Consider the following 27,823-nt stretch of genomic DNA (forward strand, 5'->3'; position numbering starts at 1 on the left):
TCAATGGAAACCCAAATTGAACTATCTTTAATTTCATCTCTTATCTTCTGTATTGTCTCATCGTAGATGGATGGAGCATACGTCTTCCTAAGTGTTGACTCATCCGGGATTGTATGTTGAGTATATTTTTCAAGGAATTCCCTGAAGACCTTATTCTTTAGTTTGTAGAGAGGAATATCAGCAGAGATGAGAGAACGGCACAGGTCGATGTTAAACTCAGATCTTACATTCGATGTTGTTGGTTGTGTTAAAAACAATTGTCTCTGCTTGGAATTTAGTTGTTTGTTGGCCTGATGTTTACTAGTTGTAATGTGTTGTTGCACCAGGAACTTTTGTGTAGATGATACTGCACACTGACACAAATTACAAAATAATATTTTATTGTCAGTTGATAAACCATCTTCTTTAAATTCTGAAATGTAACTTGTTAGTTTTGATTTTAAATTGACTGAATGACGTACTTTTGGCATATTTACCGTCTTTATAGTATGATTTACAAAACTGAACCTATGTGTACTCTGACTGGCATTTAACTGTTGAGCTGCACAACTGAAGTCTGTTAAAACTTTTAAATTAAATTAATACAGTTTTGTAACTTACTTTCCCATTGTTGATAGGACTGCTAATTTTCAAATAACTCTGATGTTAAAGGGATTACTGAACATGTGTTTAAATCTCTATTGTTGAAATGTATTTTTAAAAGTTAATGGAATTTTGTTTTGTTTTATTGTTAAACCTAATATAATATGGACTGTTTTATATGAAATATGGAAAATATATGGAAATTAACGAAAATATGTACTAAACTCTAAAATATGGAAAAATATGGAAAATAAAAGTAGGATTTTTCAACCCTACACATTGTGAAACATAAAGATAATGCAAAATATAAATTATATTAGCTTTATAAGTAAATATGTATTTACATATAAATCCTTTCCCTGTTAATAATAATGGTAGACAGTATGGGAAAAAGCGGGAAAGCCCTGAAGTCGCACGGTATGAACATGGTTATTAATGCAGATAAATTCTTTACTGGAGAATATGAGACACTGATATGCGGAAAACAAACAATATCTGTGCCGAGTTTTATCGAAAGAACTGCTGCAGCGACAGGTATATCATCTCGTGGTGTTAATAGAAAAAAAAAAAAAAAAAAAAAAAGGAAGCGCTGGGGGGGAGGAAGGAAGCGCTAGAAAGCGGAAGTGGAAGTGTGCTGCGATCCCCAGGAAAGAAACGCCCGAACAGGACTCTTAAAAAACGTGTGTAACAGGTTGAAAATGAGCTCACTTGCAAAAGTGACGGAAGAAAATTGGAGGAAGGCCTATGAACACGTAGAAAAAGTTGAAAAATTTTATTGGGCGAAGGATGGACTTGTAGATGGAAATTTATTATTCGTTCGTAATCAATTTGGACGACACGGACACGGACGAACTTTCTGGCGGAGTGGAGTCAGAATTTGAAGAGGAAGAGAATGCCGCCACTGATAACTCGTGGTCGTTTGAAGGAGTGTCGACCATCATAAATGAGGGTAGAGAGAGATGGTGAGCATTCTCTCTCTTTCTAAAAGGGACTAGACAAGTAAATCCTCATGGACTGTACACGACTCCCTAGATTTCGCACCTACTATTATTCTAATTACTCTTTTTTGTAATAGAAATATATTGTTACTATCTGTGGAATTTCCCCAGAATATTATTCCAAAACTCATTACCGAGTGGAAGTATGCAAAGTATATTGTTTTTAAGGTATCGAAATTTACTATCTTTTGCATAGATCTAATAGCAAAACAAGCTGAATTTAGTTTGGGGGTAATTTCTTTAATATGATTTATCCAATTTAAAACATTATCGATTTTTAAGCCAAGAAATTTGGTTGTTGTTGTTTCTAATAGGGAACTATTGTTAATTATTGCTCTAGAAATTTGCGACGTTGAATTTGGACAGGATTTAAATTGGATTATGTTAGTTTTGTGTTCAGTAATATATTTTGGTTCACAACACACTGATACACTATAGCCTATACCAGTACTGTAATCCCACTCTCATAGATTGATTACTATAAATACATGCCAGTAAATATTATTCTTAAATATTATACACTGCCATACAGATACTTAAATTCATACCACCACCACAGTCAGCCAGCACGTGTTTGAAAGCCAAACTATGCTATTGTGCCGACACTGAAGTATAGTAATTCACAAACTACACTCTCGTAGCAGCACTGTACACACATCCACGTAAGTAAACGTTCCTACAGTCAGATGCTGACATCTACAGGCTATTAAATTTCCTCCTCGAGATACAGCACGTGAACGATAGGCATCGATGGACCTGACATCTGTAGGATAGATACTCGTCATGTTCACTTAACGCTTTGTGCTCTTGACGAGTCATAAGCGGCCAGCTAAAGACAATTTTCTCCCGCGCATGCGTGAAATTCCTCTAACCTACTCGAAAAGAGCGCGGCTTGTACGTGAACGGATGTTGCCAAGTTTACATAAGAAGTTTATGCAAGATGCGGGAAGTTTAAAATACTCGATTCTGATATTATACATCTCCACTAAGTCAATACGGTATCAAATAATAAAACTAGTCGTGCATTAATGGAAACAAGGTGTTCACGTGCTCTTGTGCTCTTATTGACGCACCGCCACTGGCCAGACACACTGCACGTACGAACAAAATACTTAATATGATCAATTGTCTTCGTATTCCAGCTACGTATAAACTGGAATGAAATTGCCTGATTCAAAGTATATGTGACGTCACAGCGCAGATACAAGTACGTTCGTATACAAAATAGTTACGCATCCTCTGCCCTCTTCCTCTAGTCTAGAAAGTCAAAATCGGGACGCAGTCATAGTGAGTAGTCTTATCGATCACTGCCCTTACTAATCGTATTAGGGCTATTTAAGTAACTACACCTTTGTGGCTGATTGAAGGTTCATTGCAGAGCGTGTAATATTGCGGGGCATAGTTGAGGATATTTGAATTAATATTTTTACTGTCAATATAGAGAATAATTGTGTAAAATAAACATAAAAGTGACAAAAAAACAGTGCACTGAAAGACACTGAAATACCAGAAGTGTTAGAAAGTGTGTTGAACGTAATAAAAAAGAACCAGTACCATAAAAATCACAAAATTATGTAGATATTAACTCGACGTTAGCATGGATTTGTGTAGCCTACCATGATGTTCAATGCAAACATCTCAATTAATAAATTAAATAATCTCCATTTTAGGGAATTTCTAGAAAAGTACATAGAAAATTCAGTGATGGGCGAGATGCAGTGTCCTAATGAAACACGAAAGAAGATCATACAATAGGAATATCCTGTAGTACATCATGCACCAATAACATCAGGTGCTATTGAAAGAATTCCTGGCAATATAAAATTATTTCAAATGACATCCGCATATGTTCAAGTTCCGTAACTTACGAATGCACGTTATGAGGCCTATTTACTGTAAAGCCGGGATTACGATCGACGTTCGTTTGCGTTGCGTTACGTTGCGGTGAAGTACGTTGAAGTTCGACAAATACAAGCTCCGTGTATTTCATTACAATCAACGTTAGAATGAACGAACGCATGACGGCGTTGTTTCAACATTGTCAAGGTCAAGCTTTCACAAACGCAAAGAAACGCAAGCTGAACGTCAACCAATCACGAATCAGAAGCCCTTCATATGTTTTCAGCTCTTCTTTCGTTGTAGATGCGCCATATTGCTACTGAAATATTAAATAAAATCATATTACTTAAAAATTACGTAATACGAGAAACGATCTTTGATTGAATATGTCACGTCACATGAATATATGGCATAAAACACATTTTGTTTAAAATTAAACATTATAGGCAGCAAACATGAAAGCCTTCATACCTGTAAATACCTAGGAGTGTATTTAAACTCCAAACTTTCTTGGGGAGAGCATGTTGATAATGTTACGGGTAAAGCATGGAGGGCACTTCACTTTATTATGAGAATCTTGAGAAAGGCTAGCCCCAAATCGAGGGAAATAGCATATCTAACGTTAGTGCGACCGTTAATGGAATACGGAACTACATGTTGGGATCCCTATAGAATATACCAGATAAATTCCTTAGAAAGAATCCAGTATAGGGCAGCTAAATTTGTTAAAGGTAAAAGAGAAGATGGAAACGATCCGATAAAAGAACTTAAATGGGAAACTTTGGAAAACAGACGTAGGAAAACTAGAATAACATCATTGTATAGAGCACATCTAGGTCAGAAAGCATGGGTAGACATAACGGCTCGGTTAGAAAAGCCAACGTACTATGGTAGGAACGATCATGATTTTAAAATCAAATGTAGGAAACAGAAAACGGATGTAGGTAAATTCTCATTTTTAAATAGAACTATAAATGATTGGAATGACCTACCTGCAGCGGTCTTTGAGGGCTGTCCTTCCTTAAGGAGATTCAAGAATAATTTAAAAAGTTGTATATAAAGTGAAAATTAAAATTAAGGTGACAATCAACATTTAATTTTTTTAAGGTGACATGTATTTATCTAGGCTGACGAGTTTACTTCCTTGGTTTGAATTGTAAATTATTTAAAAATAGCGTGTAAGAGGGCCTTAGACTAGAAATGTTTAGTTTAAATGTAGTTCTGTTTATAAGTATGCATAAGGATGTAATTATTTGACTTATTTGAACTGTTGTATCAGTGAAGCGAAGTGAGTCAGTGAAGTTATGGTTTTACAGTGCAGTGAACAGTTCCGATCAGTGATAATTTATAGCGTCAATGAAATGTGTTCTATAGTGTCAGTGAAATGTGTGCTAAAGTGTCAGTGAAATGCGTCATAGTGCCACTACAGGGAATGAGATGAGAGTAAAGTGAAAGACTATTGAAACTTATGTAGGACCTATACATAATTATGTAGGTTGTATTGTAAAATGAGGTATTTTATTTTATGTTTTATTATTATTGTGTTAAATTGTATTATGTATTATTATTGTATTGTGTGTAAAATTGTATATGTGTTGTAAAATTGTATTGTGTATTGTAAATTTTATTGTGTATTGGTTATCATTTTATTGTGTATTGTTAATATTGTACATACCACTGCCACTGGGTGCTTGCCCACTTGCAGTGTAAATAAATACATACATAACACCTAATTCAACAATTGCATTCCGAATCTCTCCGTAGCGTGATGGTCAAGAGACTGGTCGTGGTGTAGATAGGCCCTGGTTCGAGCCTCGGTTAATCTTATTTTCTTTATCTTTTTAATAATTTATTTACATTATTTTAAATACGTTATTTTATTTTAACCCGAAATAAAGGGGCTTTTACCTCACAAATAATATATTCGTAATTCGCACTAGTCCAGCTATTTAGTAGGGAAGACTGTTGTACCTTCAGCATAGTATAGCTTTGAACATTTTTTTTTTTTTTGCTGCTACCTAGAGGACTCAGACTGAAGTAGATTGTAGAGAAAGTCGCTCAGTAGCTCTGGTCGTAATTTCGGTTTCATTTATTGCAAAGTGTGAGTTCTGTGGACGAAACAATTTTTTTAGTACCAGAAGTAAACATTTCGTTCATTTATATGTTTTCTAACACAAAACCAAGGAAAAAAATCTTGTAAAGTGAAGTTGTAAAGGAAACTTCAATAATTATTTCAAGCATTTTTCATTTAAAATATTTCATTTCTCAAAATTAAAAAAAAAGGTGAATAGTGTTTCAAGGTACAACAGTCTTCCCAAGTACCGGTATATGGTTTTATTATTATTATTATTATTATTATTATTATTGTCATTCTATATTATTCTGTCGTAAAATATTTTTGTAATAACGGTAGGCCTATTTTATTTGTCTCAAAGTTACCATAAAATTCAATGTTTATCATAATCAGCTGACTGACTGACTGACGTGTGCATTTCAGTACTCATTATGGCCGGCAGAGCGTGATAGTTGTCACGAACGTCGATCATAATACACAGCCTCTGAACGTTCGGTAGAAATTCAACGTATAGATGAAAGCAACGTAACGTAACGTAACGCAAACGAGCGTCGATCGTAATCCCGGCCTAAAGATCACGACGAAAATGAACATCACGGCTCAAGCATGTGTTTACTAGTATAGCTTTAGAATGTCGGGAGTTGACTGTACCCCACGAACACGCAGCAACGATGTGTTTTTTTTTATATCCTTATCCGTTGGATCATCTGTGTTCGGCGCACCATATACCCAATGTGTCTTCAACTTCAGTCTTTAGGTAGCTGGAATACGAAGCCTAATGATCAAGTTAGGGTACTGCATTACTCGGTATTACTCATGGGAATATACCGTATCTACCACAAATACTTTTGCTTAAGCAATATTCTAAGCTCTAGCTTTTAACTTAGAGCTACCATATTTCATGCCTGCATGCAATAAAACAGAATATAAGGAGCTGTAGATTATGAACTACCGTATGTGTTAGCAGTACAATACACATGGTTATAGACGAACTTTAAAGGTTAGTAAAAATACTTCATGCTCCATGCAAGCAATAAAACAAACCTAATACACATTTCAATTTATTCCAGTAGGAAGACTCCTGACATGAAAAATGTTGAACATCTCCGACAAGCAGAAGAGGAAGATGTGGTGAAAGTATTTTGTCGGATTAGATCACCACAAGATGAAAATTACACTTCTTGTCTAAGAATTTTATCTGACAAAGAAGTTTCTCTTATATCACACAATGCTGCTAGTTCCCGAGCAGGACCCAAGGAATTACACTGTACTTTTCAACAAGTGTTCAAAGGAGATGACAGCCAGCAGACTGTTTTCAAACAAGTGGCTCTACCACTCATCAAGAATCTCTTCAGCGGTAGGAATGATCTTCTGTTTGCATACGGAATTACTGGAAGTGGGAAGACCTACACGATGACAGGGGATTCTCAGGATAGTGGTATAATCCGCCGTTCACTTGATGTCATATTCAATAATATCACTCATCTCCAGGCAGATAAATATGTTTTCAAGCCCGACAAAATGAATGGATTTGAGATACAGAGTGATAGAGATGCCTCGAAGGACCGTCACCGTGAGTTACAAACATATTTGAAATCTGCCAGCTCACAAAAAACTCCGAAGAAGTGAGTATTAGAAGATCATATTAGTTTCTTCTTAAATTTACAGTTTGGGTAATAAAAAAAATATAGGACAGAATACGTTTTGCCACCTGTTTCAGTGTATCTCACCACCGTGTGCGCGCACACAGGTTTTGTGTGTGTTTGTGTATGTGTGTGTTGTGTTTGTGTGTGTTTGTGTATATGTGTGTGCATGTTTGTGTGTTTGTGTATGTGTTTGTGTCTGTGTGTATTTGTGTATGTATGTGTGTTTGTGTGTGTGTTTGTGTATGTGTGTATGTGTATGTGTTTGTGTATGTGTGTGTTTGTGTATGTGTGTTTGTGTATGTGTGTGTTTGTGTATGTGTGTGTTTGTGTATGTGTGTGTTTGTGCATGTGTATGTGTGTTTGTGTATGTGTGTGTTTGTGCGTGTGTATGTGTTTTTGTGTATGTGTGTGTGTTTGTGTATGTGTGTGTGTTTGTGCATGTGTGTGTTTGTGCATGTGTGTGTGTTTGTGCATGTGTGTGTGTTTGTGCATGTGTGTGTTTGTGTATGTGTGTGTGTTTGTGTATGTGTGTGTGTTTGTGTATGTATGTGTGTTTGTGTATGTATGTGTGTTTGTGTATGTGTGTGTGTTTGTGTATGTGTGTGTGTTTGTGTATCTGTGTGTGTTTGTGTATGTGTGTTTGTGCATGTATGTGTGTTTGTGCACGTGTGTGTGTTTGTGCACGTGTGTGTGTTTGTGCACGTGTGTGTGTTTGTGTATGTGTGTGTGTTTGTGTATGTGTGTGTGTTTGTGCATGTGTGTGTGTTTGTGCATATGTGTGTGTTTGTGTATGTATGTGTGTTTGTGTATGTGTGTGTGTTTGTGTATGTGTGTGTGTTTGTGTATGTGTGTGTTTGTGTATGTATGTGTGTTTGTGTATGTGTGTGTGTTTGTGTATGTGTGTGTTTGTGTATGTATGTGTGTTTGTGTATGTGTGTGTGTTTGTGTATGTGTGTGTTTGTGTATGTGTGTGTGTTTGTGTATGTGTGTGTTTGTGTATGTGTGTGTGTTTGTGTATGTGTGTGTGTTTGTGTATGTGTGTGTGTTTGTGTATGTGTGTGTTTGTGTATGTGTGTGTGTTTGTGTATCTGTGTGTGTTTGTGTATGTGTGTGTTTGTGTATGTATGTGTGTTTGTGTATGTGTGTGTGTTTGTGTATGTGTGTGTGTTTGTGTATGTGTGTGTTTGTGTATGTGTGTGTGTTTGTGTATGTGTGTGTGTTTGTGTATGTGTGTGTTTGTGTATGTGTGTGTGTTTGTGTATCTGTGTGTGTTTGTGTATGTGTGTGTTTGTGTATGTGTGTGTTTGTGTATGTGTGTGTTTGTGTATGTATGTGTGTTTGTGTATGTGTGTGTGTTTGTGTATGTGTGTGTTTGTGTATGTGTGTGTGTTTGTGTATGTGTGTGTTTGTGTATGTGTGTGTGTTTGTGTATCTGTGTGTGTTTGTGTATGTGTGTGTTTGTGTATGTGTGTGTTTGTGTATGTATGTGTGTTTGTGTATGTGTGTGTGTTTGTGTATGTGTGTGTTTGTGTATGTGTGTGTGTTTGTGTATGTGTGTGTGTTTGTGTATGTGTGTGTGTTTGTGTATGTGTGTGTTTGTGTATGTGTGTGTGTTTGTGTATGTGTGTGTGTTTGTGTATGTGTGTGTTTGTGTATGTGTGTGTGTTTGTGTATCTGTGTGTGTTTGTGTATGTGTGTGTTTGTGTATGTATGTGTGTTTGTGTATGTGTGTGTGTTTGTGTATGTGTGTGTGTTTGTGTATGTGTGTGTTTGTGTATGTGTGTGTGTTTGTGTATCTGTGTGTGTTTGTGTATGTGTGTGTTTGTGTATGTATGTGTGTTTGTGTATGTGTGTGTGTTTGTGTATGTGTGTGTGTTTGTGTATGTGTGTGTTTGTGTATGTGTGTGTGTTTGTGTATCTGTGTGTGTTTGTGTATGTGTGTGTTTGTGTATGTATGTGTGTTTGTGTATGTGTGTGTGTTTGTGTATGTGTGTGTGTTTGTGTATGTGTGTGTTTGTGTATGTGTGTGTGTTTGTGTATCTGTGTGTGTTTGTGTATGTGTGTGTTTGTGTATGTATGTGTGTTTGTGTATGTATGTGTGTTTGTGTATGTGTGTGTGTTTGTGTATGTGTGTGTTTGTGTATGTGTGTGTGTTTGTGTATGTGTGTGTTTGTGTATGTGTGTGTGTTTGTGTATCTGTGTGTGTTTGTGTATGTGTGTGTTTGTGTATGTATGTGTGTTTGTGTATGTGTGTGTGTTTGTGTATGTGTGTGTGTTTGTGTATGTGTGTGTTTGTGTATGTGTGTGTGTTTGTGTATCTGTGTGTGTTTGTGTATGTGTGTGTTTGTGTATGTATGTGTGTTTGTGTATGTATGTGTGTTTGTGCATGTGTGTGTGTTTGTGCACGTGTGTGTGTTTGTGTATGTGTGTGTGTTTGTGCATGTGTATGTGTGTTTGTGTATGTGTGTGTTTGTGCATGTGTGTGTGTTTGTGTATGTGTGTGTTTGTGTATGTGTGTGTTTGTGTATGTGTGTGTTTGTGTATGTGTGTGTGTGTTTGTGTATGTGTGTGTTTGTGCATGTGTGTTTGTGTACTATGTGTGTGTGTGTGTGTGTGTGTGGGCGCGCGTACGCATATTGTTTTTGTTTCAGGAAGGATGATATAGATGAATTCAAGAATATTCCAGAATATATACAGCTCAAAGATGTGAATGAAGACAACAGTTACGCAGTTTTTGTCAGTTACATAGAAATTTACAAGAATACCGTCTATGACTTGTTGGATAGTAACATAGATGATGCAGGCAGATCTAGGTGAGGGAGCAGTATTTACATCGTAGGACAGTAGCCTGTAACATTTCTCCCTGTACTCTAATAATGAAGTTCAGTTATGAACTGGACGAAGTTTGCAATAAATTATTTTTGTATGAAATTAATCTATGGTTTGTTGTTGTTGATGTGTAGGGGACAGGTGTTGATGAAATGTCATTATTTTTCTTTTAAATTTTCAACGGTGCCCTTGAATGCAGTACCGGTAATTCATTTTATAATATTACAAAACAAATACATTATTGTATAGCCTAATGAGCAACTGATGTAGCTCATGCGGTAGTGCGTTTTCTCACTAACATGGTACTGTGCATTGACATGGGTTCGAATCCCGCTTGGACTGATTACCTTATTGGCTATTTTCCGAGGTTATTCCCAATTGTAAGACAAATTTCAGGTAATCCCATGGTGATTTCTTCAATCATCTCGCAAAATATAATTTTGATATCAACTCCGTCGACTCTAAACAATTACGCATCTGATACAGCGTACTTAAATAACATTAGAATTCGATTTCAATGTGGGCACACAAATTTGGATTAAGGTTAAATCCAGAGAAATCACAAGCAATCGTAATGGGACATAATCGTCTACGAAGCACTCTTGATAGTAGTACTATACCACATATAATATTGAATGGGATTATTGTTAAATACAGTGAAACAGTTAAAAATCTTGGCATTTTTATGGATATCGATCTAAATTGGAACACTCATGTAACACACATTTGCAAAAAAAAAATATATATATATTTTCTCAAGTTCACTCCTTCTTCCATATGAAAGAATTTCTACCACTTAGTCTAAAAAAGAATCTTATTCAGACGCTTGTAATGCCCCATTTTGATTATTGCGATTCCTTGCTAACTAATGTAAGTTAACCCCTAGCTGAGAGACTACAACGTGTTCATAATGTGTGCATACGATTCATCTGCAATATTCGTAAATTTGACCATATAACAACTTCCCTCCAGTTACTATCATGGGTGCGTCTGAAGGAACGAAGAACAATACATTCACTGTCTCTTCTGTTTAGAATCATGCATACTTCTATTCCGAATTATCTGTTATCGCACTTTCAACTTCTTACAACTCTTCGAAACTGACATCAAGCACTTCTTTCTATCCCTCATCATAGAACGTCTTTATACTCATCTTCCTATACTGTAGAAATACCTCGCCTCTGGAATTCGTTACCAAATGATGTCAGGGACTGCCGGACTTTATCACAATTCAAAATTAAATTGGAAAATTTTGTCTTAGTTAATGTTTTTAGGTATTGCTAGAAGTATTGATTTGTGTTTTTTTCTTTTTCTTTTTTAATGTAGATTAAAATTGCAAGTTTCTTGTTTATGTTAGTCAATTAGTTAGGATACAATTAATTATGATACTAAATCACTCATTTAAAGTTTGTGACTGCAAGCTGTGTATATTTTTGTGTGGCTTTACTTTGTTTATAGTGTTTTTTTCTCTCTCTCTCTCTTTATTTCTTGTGTAGCTTTACTTTGTATATAGTGTATTTTTTCTGTTTATTTCTATTATTGTATTTGTATTCCTGGTGTTGTGGAAGAGAAAGTCTGATGGCCTGAACTACACCAGAATAAATAGGTAATTTCATAGAAGACGGGCACTTGGTTGAATATAGTACATATTACCAACTTTTTTATTTCAGAGTTAAATGTTGGTGATCTTTTAGTGACTTTTACATGTTAGTTCTAGGTTTTTTATACTAGGTGTCGCCGTGATTTTCTTTTAATTTGATTGGTTATAGTTGGCATTTGTTCTAGAATTTTCGTTAATTTTGAATGGATAATGACGTTATCAGTTGTTCTTGGTTGTTTGACGTGAGTGGTGTTATGTTGTGTCTGATGGCTAAAGCTATTGAAAGTTTGTCATTTTATGATTTTCTTTCGATTTGATTGGTTATAGTTGTAATTTATTCTAGAATTTTCATTAATTTTGAATGGATAATGAAGTTGTCAGTTGTTCCTGGTTGTTTGACGTGAGTGATGTTACATTGTAGATTTGTCTGCATTTGTCGAATGCGCATCATTATGCTTACGAAAAGGCACTTTTCAGTGCCAATGATTTATTTTGTGTGCACAAGGTTGGAACTTTGAAGTAAGAGGGAAAGGAAGGAATCCGTGTTCTGAAATTATTTATTAAATTTTGTGTCGATTTTGGTTTAGTTCTTTCGCTGGTGATTAAGGATTGTGTTGAATGTTGAGGAGAAAATTGTTTTTTCTGTGGTTTAAAGAAATTACTTACTGAATTTTCTGTAGATGTTATGGTGTAATAAGTGTTCGAAGATAATTTCATTTAGTTTAAAGACGTGTTTTATTTATGCAAAGTTGACTGTACGACAAAGTGTTGGTTTAGTTCTTTGTTGCCTGCATGGTTTAAGTTTCGATTGCCTTAAAGCCTGTGTCATTTATACTGGAAGTGAAGTGGTTGTCGATGAAGACGTCAATGAGAATTGAATTTTATTTGATAAGGTGATAAATTATTATGTTTTTTTTTGTGTTTTTGTGATTTTTAGGGGTAAAGTGCGGACGAAAACTACCAGAAAAGTACTACCAACTATGAAGTTCGAAACGCCAAAAAAAATCAAAGGCGAAAAATTAAATATATTTTCATTTTTTGGAGGGCTTGTTCTTCTTTAAAAATACGAATATATATTTGATTTTTCATCTTTGATTTTGCGATGTTTGGTGACATTTGGACTTCATAGTTGGCAGAACGTTTTTTGTAGTTTTCGTCAGCCATGTTGGATTTTGCCCGTCTTCTAGGAAATTACCAATAAATAAATAAATAAATAGAAATTGAAAAAAATCCTCTTTTTCAATTGGTACATAAGTAATTTTTGCTTACAGAAACCTACAGGCAAAAATAGTTCGGGAGGATAGCGCTCACAACATGTACGTCCACGGAGTGGTGGAGGTTGAGGTGAAGTCTAGTAAGGAAGCATGTGAGGTGTTATACAGTGGCATGCGCAGGAAGCGTGTTGCAGTTACCTTGCTCAATTCTGGCTCCAGTCGCGGACATGCAGTCTTTACCATTCGTCTCGTTCAGGTTGGTGAGGAATTTCATTCTCCTTAAGGGAACCAGGTAGTGATTGGGGGTCAAAAATCCGATTATTTGTTTAGTGTTTAAAAAAAAACTAAAAACTTCCTGTTTAAAACAATACAAATATTTGAATAATGTCGAGGGAAAAATTGTTCCGGAGCCGGGTATCGAACCCGGGACCTTTGGTTTAACGTACCAACGCTCTACCACTGAGCTACTCGGGAACTCTAACCGACACCGACCCAATTTTTCCCTCTATATCCACAGACCTCAAAGTGGGCTGACAACCATCAAGCAACCAACTTCGAGTGCACACTAACTCCGTGTGACTTAAATTGTGGTTTTCTGTTAACGAACAGTGACGTGTATTATGCAAATCAAGATTTCAGGTATAACTTCCTGTAAAGTTTGAAATATAAATATTGTGGGAGGTATTTCTGCAAGTAAGCCATTCAAACGGCCTCCTTAAATTTGGTGGTGTATGTAATTCATATATCTTTATTTTTTTTTAACGCAGTTTTCCATAAGTTGACATTTTTCAAACTTAAGTGCATTTTTCTCTGAAACTACTGAATCAGTTTATATGAAATTTTTACAGTGTTTTCTGCAGCCTGTATTATATATAGCAGACCTACGGGTTTAAGAATATAACACACACATAACACGAAAAAAAATATATATGCACTAAAAAATTGCAAAAAATGTTAAACAAATTTCAATATTTTTTTTCCTGTTTCACTAGAAGTGAAATATTTAACTAAATTTTGCTTTAGAATGTACAATACACATTACTTGATAACTTAAAAAAATACGAGGTATATGAGTGAAAATTGTAGCAAGTAATGTGCACCTGAAAAATCAGGTACACTTAGCAAAGTTAAAAAACAGGTTATCAGTTAGGGCCTTTCTTTTACACTTGGATTTGAAACTAATTAGTTCTTATATACCACTGAATTCAGAATGATTGTTTGTATAAGCCAGGAAATTTTTATTCCACTCTGAATACTAAAAGCCTAGAAATATTGAACTAAACGTTTGTGATGAAATTTTTTAATCGCACAGGCATCACTACCCACTCCCCTTAAAATTACTTTTTTAAGTGTAAATGAAGTTTGACTTATCTTTACACTTGCAGATTTTTTTAAAGATATATGTGCAAAGGGATGGACAAATCCTGGCTGCCAGGTTGCCAGGTTTTTTTTTATAGGATCAGAATTGTTTAAGTTTTTAAGACTTCGATTTCTTTTATGTTACTGCGACTAATGTCATAACGTTTACAAAAGTGATCGCAGGAAGAAATTCGAGTATGCTTTTTAGATTAATAAATTTTTATATTTTACATCTTGATTACAAAACTTTTAACACTGTATCACTACGGAATATATATGATAAGAACTTTCTTGTGTTAAATTTTAACGTACCTCTCAACACACAAACAACACAAACAAACAAATACAATCACACAGGCGTATACAAACTCAAATGTAACACCTGCAACAACTTCTACATAGGACAGGCAGGCAGATCATTTCAAACATGTTACAAAGAACACATCACAGCCATAACAAAATTACAAAACACCTCCACATATGCAGAACACATCACAAATGCCAACCACACCTAAAGAGACATCAACACAGACATGGAAATACTGAACATCCAACCAAAAAGCCAGAAACTCAACACATTAGAACAATATGAAATATACAGACACATGAAAACACACCCCAACGATATTCTCAACACACAACTCAATTTCAAAACACATACACTCTTTGACTCTACACTACCAACGCACCCACACAGGAAACAAGAGGCGCCAAGACCAATAACGACCAGTTCCGAAGATGACCGAAAATAGGTCGAAACATGTCAACAAGGTAAGTTAAAATTTAACACATACATATTCTGATGTTATATTTTCTTGCGCATTTCAAGATAATTGTCACTATATAGCTTCAGTGAAGAGCGCAGAGCGTCTCTGAGAGCGTGGTTTGCATTACATATGTAGATATTTAATATTGTTTAATACAGCATTTCTCAAACTATGGTCCGCGGACCATCTTTGGTCCTCGAATTCTGTCCTTTTGGTCCTCCAAAATACAGAAAAAATAAAATTCAAACGAATTACGTATCACTATAGCTGAAAATCTCAGACTTTGGAAATTACACATGGCAATTGCCTTTCACTTTACATTCGCTAGGCGGTAACATTTCTTCGAAATTTTTCACTGAAAACTCAAATTTCGATTTTTTGTTGGTTAGATCTCTTTTCGTGGTAATTATTCAATTAAAGTTTTCAAAAAGTCCCTGTGTTAATTTCATTTTAAAATGAATTTTTAAAAATAATTATTGGACTTTTTTTTTTTTTTTAATTTTCGCCACCACTTTTCAATATTTTACTCCTGTTAGTTACATGCGTCGTGTCTCCTAAAATCACTTGGTGAGCACTGAATTACATGATTTTATATTAGGTTAAATTAGCTGTAAGGTAATTAAATTTGTGACGCAGCCAAAAATTATGTAGTTTTGGGTGAAACGAGAATTGAGCGGATTCCGACGATTTTGCAATACAAAATGTTAGAATTACACACCGAATTTGATGGAATTTTTTGTGGAGATGCATTTTAAAACTTAAGCATTCTATTGGTAATTGTTACAAGTAAAGTAATTGTAGAGATATGTGGCAAATTACCTGTGAAATGACACGTCCAACGTAATGTGAGTGCAAAAGTTCTGTTTTATAGTTTCAATGAAACAACTTTAGTCACATGAAACACACGATACGATGTAATGTGAAGAACGCAGAACTGTTATTAATTCAATACGCACTGAAAGACACTCAACAAAGAGCATATAATACTACAATAAACACATAAATTTCACAACTGAACTTTCTTTCGAAGCCCGCCATTATGATAGACAATGACGTACTTCAACTGCCAACGTAAAAAATAAAATAATCACTACTTCACGACAGCCACACTCAATAGCTTGTGTTTTCGATCAAATTCGTGATTTCACCGCTTTCCGGATCAACAAAGTTGAGGCTCTGATTCACAGTCAAATGACGGAAATTGTTAACATCCAGGCCTTCATATCCCTTCCAGCAGTCCGTCATTATTGTGGTTTGAGCGGCGACATGTTTCCGAATAAGACCAAGCAAAGTATCGTTGTCCCTCTTATTGTTCGGACAAATCTCAAATCGCACTTCCTTCGTCTCACGATCTATCATGCCCAAAACCCAAGAACCCTCCACAATACGACCACCAGCCTCAAATTTTCTAGGTCCAATCTTGCATTCATCAATTTCTACTATATGATTCGGCCCTCCAATTCTAGGTTCGTTCTTCTAACGGCGATCCACACTATCTGAAAGAAAATAAAACTTATAGCAAATAAAAGCTTACAAAACCTAACCTAACCTAAGGCATCATAAAAGTCTAAACTAACCTAACCTGTCACTAATATCCTAAACTAACCTAACCTGTCACTAAAACCTAAACTATCATAACCTAACCTTGCACAGTTTCGTATATGCAAAGCATAAAAAAGCCTAAACTAACCTAACCCAAATTCTCACTAAAAACCCTAAACTAACCCAACCTAACCTGCCACAGATTTGCCTACACAAGGCATAAAAAAGCTAAAACTATCTAACGCATTATAAAAACCTAAACTAAACTAACCTAACCTAACCTAAACCCTAAACTAACCTAACCTAACCAAAACCCTAAACTGACCTAAACTAACCAAATTCCTAACCTAACTAAAACCCTAAACTAACCTAACCAAAATCCTAAACTAAACTAACCTAACCTAACCAAAACCCTAAACTAACTTAACGTAACCAAAATCTTAACCTAACTGAACTAACCTAACCTCACCAAAACCCTGACCTAACCTCACCTAACCTACCCTAACCAAAACCCTAAACTAACCTAACCTAACCTAACTAAAACCCTAACCTAACCAAAACCCTAAACTAACCTAACCTAACCAAAATCCTAACCTAACCTAAAACCCTAAACTAACCTAACCTAACCAAAACCCTAAACTAACCTAACCTAACCAAAATCCTAACCTAACCTAAAACCCTAAACTAACCTAACCAAAATCCTAACCTAACCAAAACCCAAAAACTAACCTAAACTAACCTAACCTGTCACAGATAATTATGCTTCGCATCATAAAAGTCTAAACTAACCTAACCTGTCACTAAAATCCTAAACTAACCTAACCTGTCACTAAAATCCTAAACTAACCTAATACGTAACGCATCATAAAAACCTAAGGTAACGTACCCTGTCACACTATCCTACACTAACCTTATCTAACCTAACCTAACCAAAACCCTAAACTAACCTAACCTAATCTGTCACAGATAATTATGCAACGCATTATAAAAGTCTAAACTAACCTAATCTGTCACTAAAATCCTAAACTAACCTAACCTATCACTAAAATCCTAAACTAACCTAACCTGTCACTAAAATCCTAAACTAACTTAACCTGTCACTAAAATCCTAAACTAACCTAACCTGTCACAAATAATTACGTAACGCATCATAAAAACCTAAGCTAACCTAACCTGTCACTAAAATCCTACACTAACCTTATCTATCCTGATCTAACCTGTCGGTAAAATCCTAAACTAACCTAACCTGTCAGTAAAATCCTAAATTAACCCAATCTGCCATAACAGATCATTTTCTTACCTGTACACACTTCCCTCAAGTATGAACACCAATCCGCAATCGTTGACTCCGCTACATCTGGTACATTCGTCTCATCGCACTCCCTTATTGTTTGGGAGTACGAAAACTCCCCACAAAGTGGACACTCCATATTTGCGGGAAGCAGACCTTTCTTCCTGCACCACTGTTGCGTTTCATTTTCACTATCAATAATGCTCAGCTTTCTAATATTAATACGATCACCTACTGCAGCCATTTCCACAGCTACGAATTCGCGCTCGAACATTAGAAACTAGCGCGAAACATTCGTTATGTTATATCGATAGCTATGAATATATATGCATTTTAAATACCCGCGCAACCATCCTGCTGGAATACTGCAAACTAGCGCGGAACGTTCGTAATGCCTCGTAAGTTATGTTGGTATGACATGTAAGATGCAGTGTTGCCAACACGACGGAAATTCCGTCAAAACTGACGGAATTTCAATGTAGCGGACGGGAAAAAAAATGACTTTGACGGGTGACGAATTTTCTGGCGGAAATTACGATTTACATCGTCTTTTGACATTTTTAGCTGCTGTCATTTTTAATTTTTAATTTTTTGAAGATTTTACTTTTTATTTGAACAGCCCTGCTGCCTGTTCCCTACTATGTTTAGGAATCGCTGTTTCAGATTTCCTCGTAATCAAGTTAGATGTTGAAGAATTATTATTTTAATCAGGATTGGTAAGTAAGTTGTGTTAAAATTTGCTTTGTATTTATTTATTTGGTCTTTTTTTAAATTTTGACGGATTCTGACGGATTTCCAGGTGTTATACTGACGGGAATACAATTTATGTGTTGGCAACACTGGTAAGATGGCTGAAAGTGCAGGAAGAGAATACGCTCAATCCTCGTTCAACCTAGTTAATACATTCATCCGTGTTTAGGTGCTTTGGTTTGTTGCATTGAGTATAGCTTGGGCTATATTTAATGAAACTAATAAAACATAGGCCTACAGCTGTTATAAAACGTAAAGTTTTGTGTGTATTTTACCTTTTACTTATTAACATAAGCTTAATTATGTAACTCAATTCAAATAATAAGAAATTTAACACTGTCATTTCCTACAACATTCGAGCCACGCCCCTTTGTTTTGACCAAAGAAAACATGGCGGACTAATGTTCAATTGTCAACTAGAAGGCGTTGTAGCCTCTCTATAGTATATAACTAGTTGATGTGTAGGATCACGTAGTAAAAAATCGCAGGAAACCGCCAAACAACTGATTCTGGACAATCTAGACTCGACACAGTGTTCTAAACACCACCAGACGTATCAATCCCAAACTGATCCCCAACTGGGGCATGCGCAGAAGGCAGTACATAAACTGGTAAATGTATTTGTACGTGAATAGGTACGAAACCTTTTCCACGACAAGAACTTGACTGTGAGATCAAACCGTGCATGCCCGGACTTCTCATGCACTGCCTTCTTGATACTCCGCTGTTTTTTTTTCTCGTGTATATTCCAGATTAAATCAAGAAGAAAGTGCTTCGTACTCTGGTTGTGCACCTTGCGTATACGAAGCTTAGGTTTGGTTAGTTTAGATTTTTATTAAGTAAGTCCGCGCATGTGCAGTTTGATCTGGCAGCCAAAAGTCTTTCTGTCGTGAGTGGCACTTATGCGTATGTTGTACCTTCTGTACATTTAACAAAAGAAAAAATGGCCGGGAGCAATGAATGTGTTTTGAAGCACTGCCCTTCAAGATATGGTGTTACAAAAGAGAAAATCAATTTATTCAGATTTCCTAAGGATATTGAAAGGTATGTACCTATAGGCCTAACTACTTGCACGTTGAAAAAATTAATATATCTGATTTTCGTTTACAGTGTTACAAACTGGGAAAAACTAGTGCTGAGATAATTCCCTTCATACTTCGCTTATACACCTTGCATATAGGCTATGAATCTGTAACAGGTTAGATTTGGTTATTTTAGGCTTTAGTTGTGCCTTGCATATACGATAAACTACATCGCCACAAAAAAAAAAAAATTCCCTTATAAATGAACTAGGCCTATTGGTAAATATCCAGAACAACTGGTTTTCACTTCCGAAATCACGGGAACTACCTCAGCACTAGTTTCTCCCAAAACTGATATGATCAAAATAGGAACAAATGCACAATACCGGAGCGGCGAATACTTCGAATACCGGTGCTCATGACATCCTATTTATCCGAAAAAAAAAAAACGAAATTACAGTCCTGTTCTCTTCTCCTACTCTCCTTCTCTTCCTCTTCTATCTGTCACAATCTTATCATCTGTTTTATATCTTATATCACACTCACAATGTCATTTAATTTACAGATTACTTATATTTAACCTAATATTAAATCGACTGCAATGCATATTATATGTTTAAAATACTTACCTTTTCTAAGCTGGATTCAATCCTCGAACCTCCAACTCGACACACTAGTAATTTAACCACTATGCTATAAAGTCAAGTTGTGAGAACGACTTCTAACTCGGAAACATAAATACACCTTCATTAATATAAACTCCACACTAGATGACGTCAACAACGATGTTAATTCAGAGTATTGAAAACAGGGTTTAAACAGATGTTCCCTTAACACGACACAGTTAGCCATCAATGAGTGAAATCAACAGTAAATAGAGAGCAGTGAACCTTCAGTGCAGTATATCTCCTTCAATTTTACGAACGATATCCATGTAGGTTAATGTTAATAATGTTTTATTACTTCAAAACACCACATTAACAATTCAAAAGTACGAATGAAGACGCGAATTAGATATAAGGTAAGCACTAAAATGACAAAGCTATCATCATTTGTGTGACAAACACGATATTCATTGCATTTACGATACAGCCTGGGGGCTTATAGCGTGGGGGGAAAGGCAAGCCCCCTTCGCTGCCCCCAAGATACCTTCGCCATAACCGTTTTATATCATTCCTGAACCGTCAAAAACCAACATAATGCATAACAAACATAGATAAAAGTATCAGAGTTAACAGTAATGCCTACGAGATGTAAGAGTAGTTCAAAAGTGGCATATGTGAACAGCAGGCGTGTTCTACGCAATTACCACACGCCCGCTCTGGTATTGTGCACTTATAAATATTTTTATTTATAGATGTAAGGAATGGGCAACTGCCTGTGGACAACTGCGCCTCTTCGAATGTAAAATGAGCTGTGGAGAGTCCCTGTACAATTCCTACTACAGGGTTTGCAGCCTACATTTCGAATGCAGCATGTTTGCAGGCGTAAGGAAGAAGAGACTCCATATAGATGCTGTACCCACCTTATTCCTTGACAAAAATCAGCCAGACTCAGAACCCCTCAATCGTCCTACTGGCAGCTGTTCTACGCAGAAGGAAGATTCCATTCTTCGGAAGTACAGTAAGTACAGTAAGACTTACTGTTTGAAAATGTCTAATTATTATTATTATTTTATTATTATTATTATTGTTATTATTATTATTATTATTATTATTATTATTATAATTGCTATTATTATTGGTAATTGTCTATAACTACTACACCATCTATTTATTACTTTTGGCGTTAGTAGGTGGAACGTATTTAATTGTGACTTTCTATATGTGTTGATTCTTTTTCGGTGTTAGAGTCGATGGCAGTTGGGAAGGCTGTTGTCTGCTTGCGTTTGCGTCGAGAGAGACAGATAGAGAGAGCAAGGCAGCGTACAACATTGCCACATCATACTTCTCGCGCACGTGTAATAACAAATAGCGCAGGAGAGAATTTAAATTATCAAAAGACAATAATGACCTTAGCCGTTGATTACTGTAAGCATGACATCAAACATAAACTCTTTCCTTCACCACCTATTGTTTTCACGGTTTTCAATCCCACACCACATGCTTCTGCAGTCGTTTCTTGCGCATTGGCAACGTTGCAGCCAGCATCAAGATGGCCGGCAGCATTCTGCTCGTAAACGTTTTTAAAATAATTATACACCTTAAAAACTATTTTCCGCGCCTGCCTGTGCAGTACTTGCCTTTTCACAGTCTTTTCTTCCATTTATTTATCTTACACACACACACACACACACACACACAGTAAATGTTAGTTTTACTTATTCAATGTATTGAAACACTCACATGTGAACAAACGAACTCTGGAAGTACTTGTTACAGAGACTGATTCCGATTGGTTCTGCTGTACAAGCTTGTGTGACGCCACATGCCAGAAATGCTACGGCGCATGTAGGAGCCGACTACCTTCCGAACTGCCGTTTAAATTGGTTATAATATATTATGTAGTTGAGTTTTATTGATTTAAATATATTTTTCTCTTGTTTTTTGTTTAGTGATGTTTTTGTAGTGAGTGTGTTTGACTGAATTTCTTGAGCTGTGATTGGTTTCTTGTGATTAGATGTTCAGATGTTATTGCAGGCCTACGTCAGATTATGACGTCATGGTGTGTTGGAGATTGTTAATAGTGGGCTTTTTGTGTGTAATGGCATGTGGTTGGTTTTTAGGTTTTCTTGTTTAAGGAAAAGTGTAGTGGTTGTAAGAATTTATTTTTTGAATGTATTAATAGAAGTTACGGTTATATAGGTAGTAGTAGCACTCTGATTATTATATTATTTATTATGTCTTTGTTATATTAAGAATTTTAGATAAGGGCGCAAATAGCCATAGTAGCTGATGCGCCCTTCCTAAACCCTACTACTACTATATAGGTAGTTCACTTTCTTATTAATCCTGGGGTAATTAAAGAATGCATGACTTGTGAAGTTTCCATGAAGTGGGACAATTTGAATTTTCGTTATGGTAGCTACTATGAAAAATACGTAAAGAAGAAGAGAGTAAAGTGTTCTTTAGATCTGCTCGTAGAGAAAATTTTATTGAACGATGTAAATTAAAGTTGGAACAAGTATTTTAATTGGTGGCTTGTGTGTTATTTATGTTACCTCCTCGATAAGATTTTATTGTGCGGGAGGTAAACCAGCATATAGGGAATTACAATTGTGGACACTTCGCGTCGGTACCTTTGATGTAACAGGATTGATTTCAATGACCTTCAAACCAGCTTGAGCATGAGATTCTGCTTTTTCCCTAGAGTTGGCGCTGATCACACCAATTAGCAGTCGACACAGTAGAATATAACAGACATACAATTAATACAGCTAGGTACATTATGTACTCAAATAAAATACATTGGACCAATGAAATAATAAATCCATCATTATCTGTAATGTGTAGTCTCTAGAGTTCCTTTATAATGAGAGTTGACCCCTTCAACAATTAAAATATGTAGGGTGCTATTCATAGGCATTTCGCAGCACGCGCTACAAGCGTACTAAGCTAGCCCCGGCTGTCCACTGGTTACTTGTACAGAATTCAAATCACATCCCATCGCTAACACTGGTTTATGAATACGAAAAACGCTGATCATCCACCGGAAACCCGCGCTAAAAATGTCTATGAATACAGCCCGTAATGATTTAATAGCGCTGAAAATGGAAAAAGAAAACTCCTATGAGAAGTAAAACAGTATGCGTATATAATGTATTTTGTTATTTTATAATATAATTTATTATAGTATATAAAACATAAAAAATTATTATTAAAACTACTTTATCACTGAGAAATAAGGAGAAACTGTTAACTTGAATTTGTTTGAAGCAAAGTGTTACTGGATTATGCAACAAGGTAGGCGATGTTTGAATCCTGTGTCTCAACTCATATATTCAATTATAACCTTAGCGTGTGCTCAATTACACTAACCTCTAGTACTTGAAAGTGGAACTAAATGAAAGTTGACCCCTTCAACAATTAAAATATGTAGGGTGCTATTCATAGGCATTTCGCAGCACGCGCTACAAGCGTACTAAGCTAGCCCCGGCTGTCCACTGGTTACTTGTACAGAATTCAAATCACATCCTATCGCTAACACTGGTTTATGAATACGAAAAACGCTGATCATCCACCGGAAACCCGCGCTAAAAATGTCTATGAATACGGCCCATAATGATTTAATAGTGCTGAAAATGGAAAAAGAAAACTCCTATGAGAAGTAAAACAGTATGCGTATATAATGTATTTTGTTATTTTATAATATAATTTATTATAGTATATAAAACATAAAAAATTATTATTAAAACTACTTTATCACTGAGAAATAAGGAGAAACTGTTAACTTGAATTTGTTTGAAGCAAAGTGTTACTGGATTATGCAACAAGGTAGGCGATGTTTGAATCCTGTGTCTCAACTCATATATTCAATTATAACCTTAGCGTGTGCTCAATTACACTAACCTCTAGTGCTTGAAAGTGGAACTAAATGCTGGCACACAGAGAAAAGAAAGAGGAAAATTCGCTGAGTGTCCATTCTATATAATCCCTATTCACTGGGTAAATGTTTCACGGACGTCAGTTGTGGACTGGTATTCTTTTGTGAGGGAGATTTTTTTAGATCGTGTCGAGTGATGAAGATGATGCTATTGGTGGAGATGAACATGTAGTGAAAGTTGATGAGGCAAATTTAGATGGTGTAAATTTGAGAAAGGTCGTATTTTAGAAGGGGAGTGGATAGTTGGTGGAATAGATAGGGATACGAGGGAGGCATTTTCGGTTCCTGTGGAAGATAGACGCAGGTACTTACTTTGAAGATTGTTTTGTTGAAGAAAGTGAAAGGTACAAGTATTGTTTATTCTGATTATTGGAAAGGTTGTACAAATTTATAGGAGTCTGGTTTGCGTCATTTGACTGTGAATCATAGTTTGAGCTTTGTAGATCCTGAAACTGATGCACATATAGTACTCAGGTTATAGAACGTCAGTGGAGGGAAGATACCCAAATTTGGAAGGAAGGAGGATCATTTTTTTGGATATTTGGCTGAATACATGTTTAATGGCATCTCTATATCCTCCTGCTTATTAAGGTACTTTTTTGTTTTTATGTTCGTGCTTTTGTGATTGGGATTTAGTATGCAGAATGAGGCATATATTGGTATAAGTATGATTGAAGTACAGGTATTTATTAATTTTTGGTTAGTTTAGGATATGTTCGTATAACGCAGTGGTTGCCAAACACCACGAAATTGTGACGTAATAGAAATGCAACCCGCACACCACTATCGCAGGGAGAGGTGTGGAGTGGGTATCTCCTCAGGTAATGCAGTGAATAACAGTGCAGAGACGGACTGTGACCAAAAAATGAAAGCAATATAATATTCTTCTACTTATTAACTATACACACTTTTTTCCATGTTAATTTTTCATCCCCTATTAATTATTTTTGTATTATTAATAAAATAACATAAATTTATTTTCTTATTTAACATAGAAAGAGCGTGTACTTTACATCAGCAGTAATTTGAAATTAGAAAAACGTACCAGGCTGGTCGCGAAGTTGTAAATTACACTACATACTTAAAAAAAACGTTGAAGTATTTTACTCCGATTAAGACATAGAAGCCGATATTGTTTATTGTTTATTTATTAATGAAACATTCAAATTACACTCATACGTAGAAAAAAAACGTGGAAGTATTTTACACCGATTAAAACACAGAAGCCAATACCCTTTATTGTTTATTTATTAATGAAATATACAAATTACACTACATACGTCGAAAAAAGCGTCGAAGTATTTTACCCCGATTAAGACATAGAAGCCGTTGCTTTTTATTGTTCGTTTATTATTCAAGTTACAGGTAAGGGCGTGATAGTCTTCATAACAAGAAAAATAATGACAACATACATTGTTCTTTTATACTTAATTTAAAATTTTACAACATATTAAGTATCTCATATTTTTGCCATCTGCACAAAATAAATACTTTTCCTTCCATGCTCCTTAAAATTAAGTTTTTACTTACTATCTGTTTTCGAAAAGACATCGAAACATTATCCTACACACTTGTAACATTACATGCATACGTCCACTGCTGATAAATATCTTTACTTATATCGAAGTGATGGCTGTAAACGGAGGGTGGGGGTATGATGCCATGGTTACGCTTGAGTGGAGACAGGGGCATGTGTCGCGACACAGCTTTTGGCGATCACTGTTATAACGAATAGAATTGAACCACCTTTAAAATGAGTGTTGTGAAAAAAAAAAATTGGTGATGTAGTTGTTTCCAAAAAAACAATTCTAAGTGCTTTTGAAAAACTTCTTTAAAGTGGGGTGTTTTTTTTTTAAATCGGCGGTGTAGTCGTTCTGAATTGATGCATTATTATTATTATTATTATTATTATTATTAATATTATTATTATTATTATTATTATTATTATTATTATTTTCGTGGCTGCGGCTAACTTGATCGTAGAGAAAGCTGTTCAGCGAAGTTTGGAATCATATTTTACAGTCTGGACGACGAAGACATAAGAATACTATAAAGTCAGGTTCATTTTCATATTAATATCTCATAGAGATAAAGCTATGGTTCCGCTATGGCGATCATCGCCGAGCGAAAGTCAGCTGAGCTGTTTTCTTAGAGCAAACATCGTCGTCTTTCCTATTGAAAGTATTATGTCATCAGAAAATTAGATAGTACTAAGTTTGGAGGAAAGAATTCTCCTTATTTTTCTAATAAAGAAAGAATTGCTTAGTGGTATCCATGAGATACATTGTTCTATTTATGGTATCCATGAGATACATTGTTCTATTTATGCCACTTTAAATAGGGACAACATCTGTTTAGTCGAGGGAGAATGACATTTCCAGCATCTTTTATAATGTACGATTTTACAGTAGCAGGGTTAATGTATGAGTGCAGCTGGCAGCCACTGAGAAGCATAACCCCGCACCAGCATAATGGAAGCCCTGCATATCTTGCCGGTGAAAAACACACACAATATAGAAAATTACTTGTGTTGTAATTAAAACAATAATTAATACGAAATTTATGAATAGACTACAGAAATAAAAATCCAAACTATTCTTCTGTTTTAAAATGGTTATACAGTATTTATTTTGGACGTAATAATAAAGAATAGAAACTAGAGGAACAATAGTGTGAATGTAACTGGTGTAAGAAAATGCCCCAGTTATGCATTCCAACTTGTCTTAAGATTTCCTAAACTTTTTATGATTAGATTGTTAATAGAGACTATGGAGGAAGTTGTTCGGATCTTTTTGGAGCTTCCAGTTGATGTTTGAGGTCAGTCGTAGAATAGTCTAGATCAGCGGTTCCCAACCTTTTTCGACTCGCGAACCCTTTCCACAACGATCTGAGTTGGGTGAACTACTGACTTTTAAATATACATGCAATAGACATGCATAAGATTTAATTCGAAGCAAAAGGTTTAATAACCTTAAATTAACTTAATCCTTAACGGTTGAAACCTATAGTTACTCTAGTTACGGCTTGAAAGTTACATAACATGTAGGCCTAGTTGCAATAATAAATACAAACTTTCATTGTAATTACTCACCTCTTCCTTAGAAGCCACCGGCGTGGCTCAGTCGGGTAAGGCGCTTGCCTGCCGATCTGAAGTTGTGCTCGGGCGCGGGTTCGATCCCCGCTTGGGCTGATTATCTAGTTGGGTTTTTTCCGAGGTTTTCCCCAACTGTAAGGTGAATGCCAGGTAATCTATGGCGCATCCTCGGCCTCATGTCGCCAAATACCATCTCACTATCACCAATCTCATCGACGCTAAATAACCTCGTAGTTGATACAGCGTCGTTAAATAACCAACTAATAAAAAACCCTTCCTTGGAATTCAGTGAGAAGGTTGCGCCTGCTTTCCATGGCACAGAGCTTTGAAGTCAGGAACCACAGAAGTTAAATAAAGTCTCAAATCACTTTCAGCACAAAGTCAGTTTCTGTATTTATTTTTTAAATAGGCATATGAAGAAAACGACTTTTCCCACAAATATGTGGATGAAAAGGTTAATAAAGCCATTATGGCTTTATTCGCTAACACTGGGGACTCCTTTAAACTCAACCAAAAATCAATTAATGACAAAGATTTAACTTATAACTTTTCTGTAACTGAAAATCAGTGGAAATTTCAAGAAGCTGCTCTTTTTCATCTACGCTTAATGTGGATTCTAAGGGATTGCGACTCCAATTGTTGTTATTGGACATAGGAGGGAAATATTCTCTGAA

General features: G+C 35.7%; 1 protein-coding gene and 1 long non-coding RNA gene across 2 annotated transcripts in view; one reads left to right on the top strand and one right to left on the bottom strand.

Moving 5' to 3' along the window:
* LOC138693173 (uncharacterized) overlaps positions 1-20,247 on the bottom strand; it is a 74,057-nt gene extending 53,810 nt beyond the window's left edge. Inside the window, exon 1 of the long non-coding RNA XR_011330237.1 lies at positions 20,143-20,247. This is a non-coding gene — a long non-coding RNA (uncharacterized lncRNA). The remainder of the gene's footprint in view (positions 1-20,142) is intronic.
* LOC138693172 (zinc finger protein 813-like) overlaps positions 19,236-27,823 on the top strand; it is a 33,929-nt gene continuing 25,341 nt past the window's right edge. Inside the window, exons 1-2 of the mRNA XM_069816885.1 lie at positions 19,236-19,535; positions 20,871-21,136. Of these exons, the coding sequence (XP_069672986.1) occupies positions 19,435-19,535; positions 20,871-21,136 (367 nt within the window). The 5' untranslated portion in view covers positions 19,236-19,434. The remainder of the gene's footprint in view (positions 19,536-20,870; positions 21,137-27,823) is intronic.

Source organism: Periplaneta americana, chromosome 17, assembly GCF_040183065.1.
Source record: "Periplaneta americana isolate PAMFEO1 chromosome 17, P.americana_PAMFEO1_priV1, whole genome shotgun sequence".
Classification (NCBI taxonomy): Eukaryota; Metazoa; Arthropoda; class Insecta; order Blattodea; family Blattidae; genus Periplaneta; species Periplaneta americana.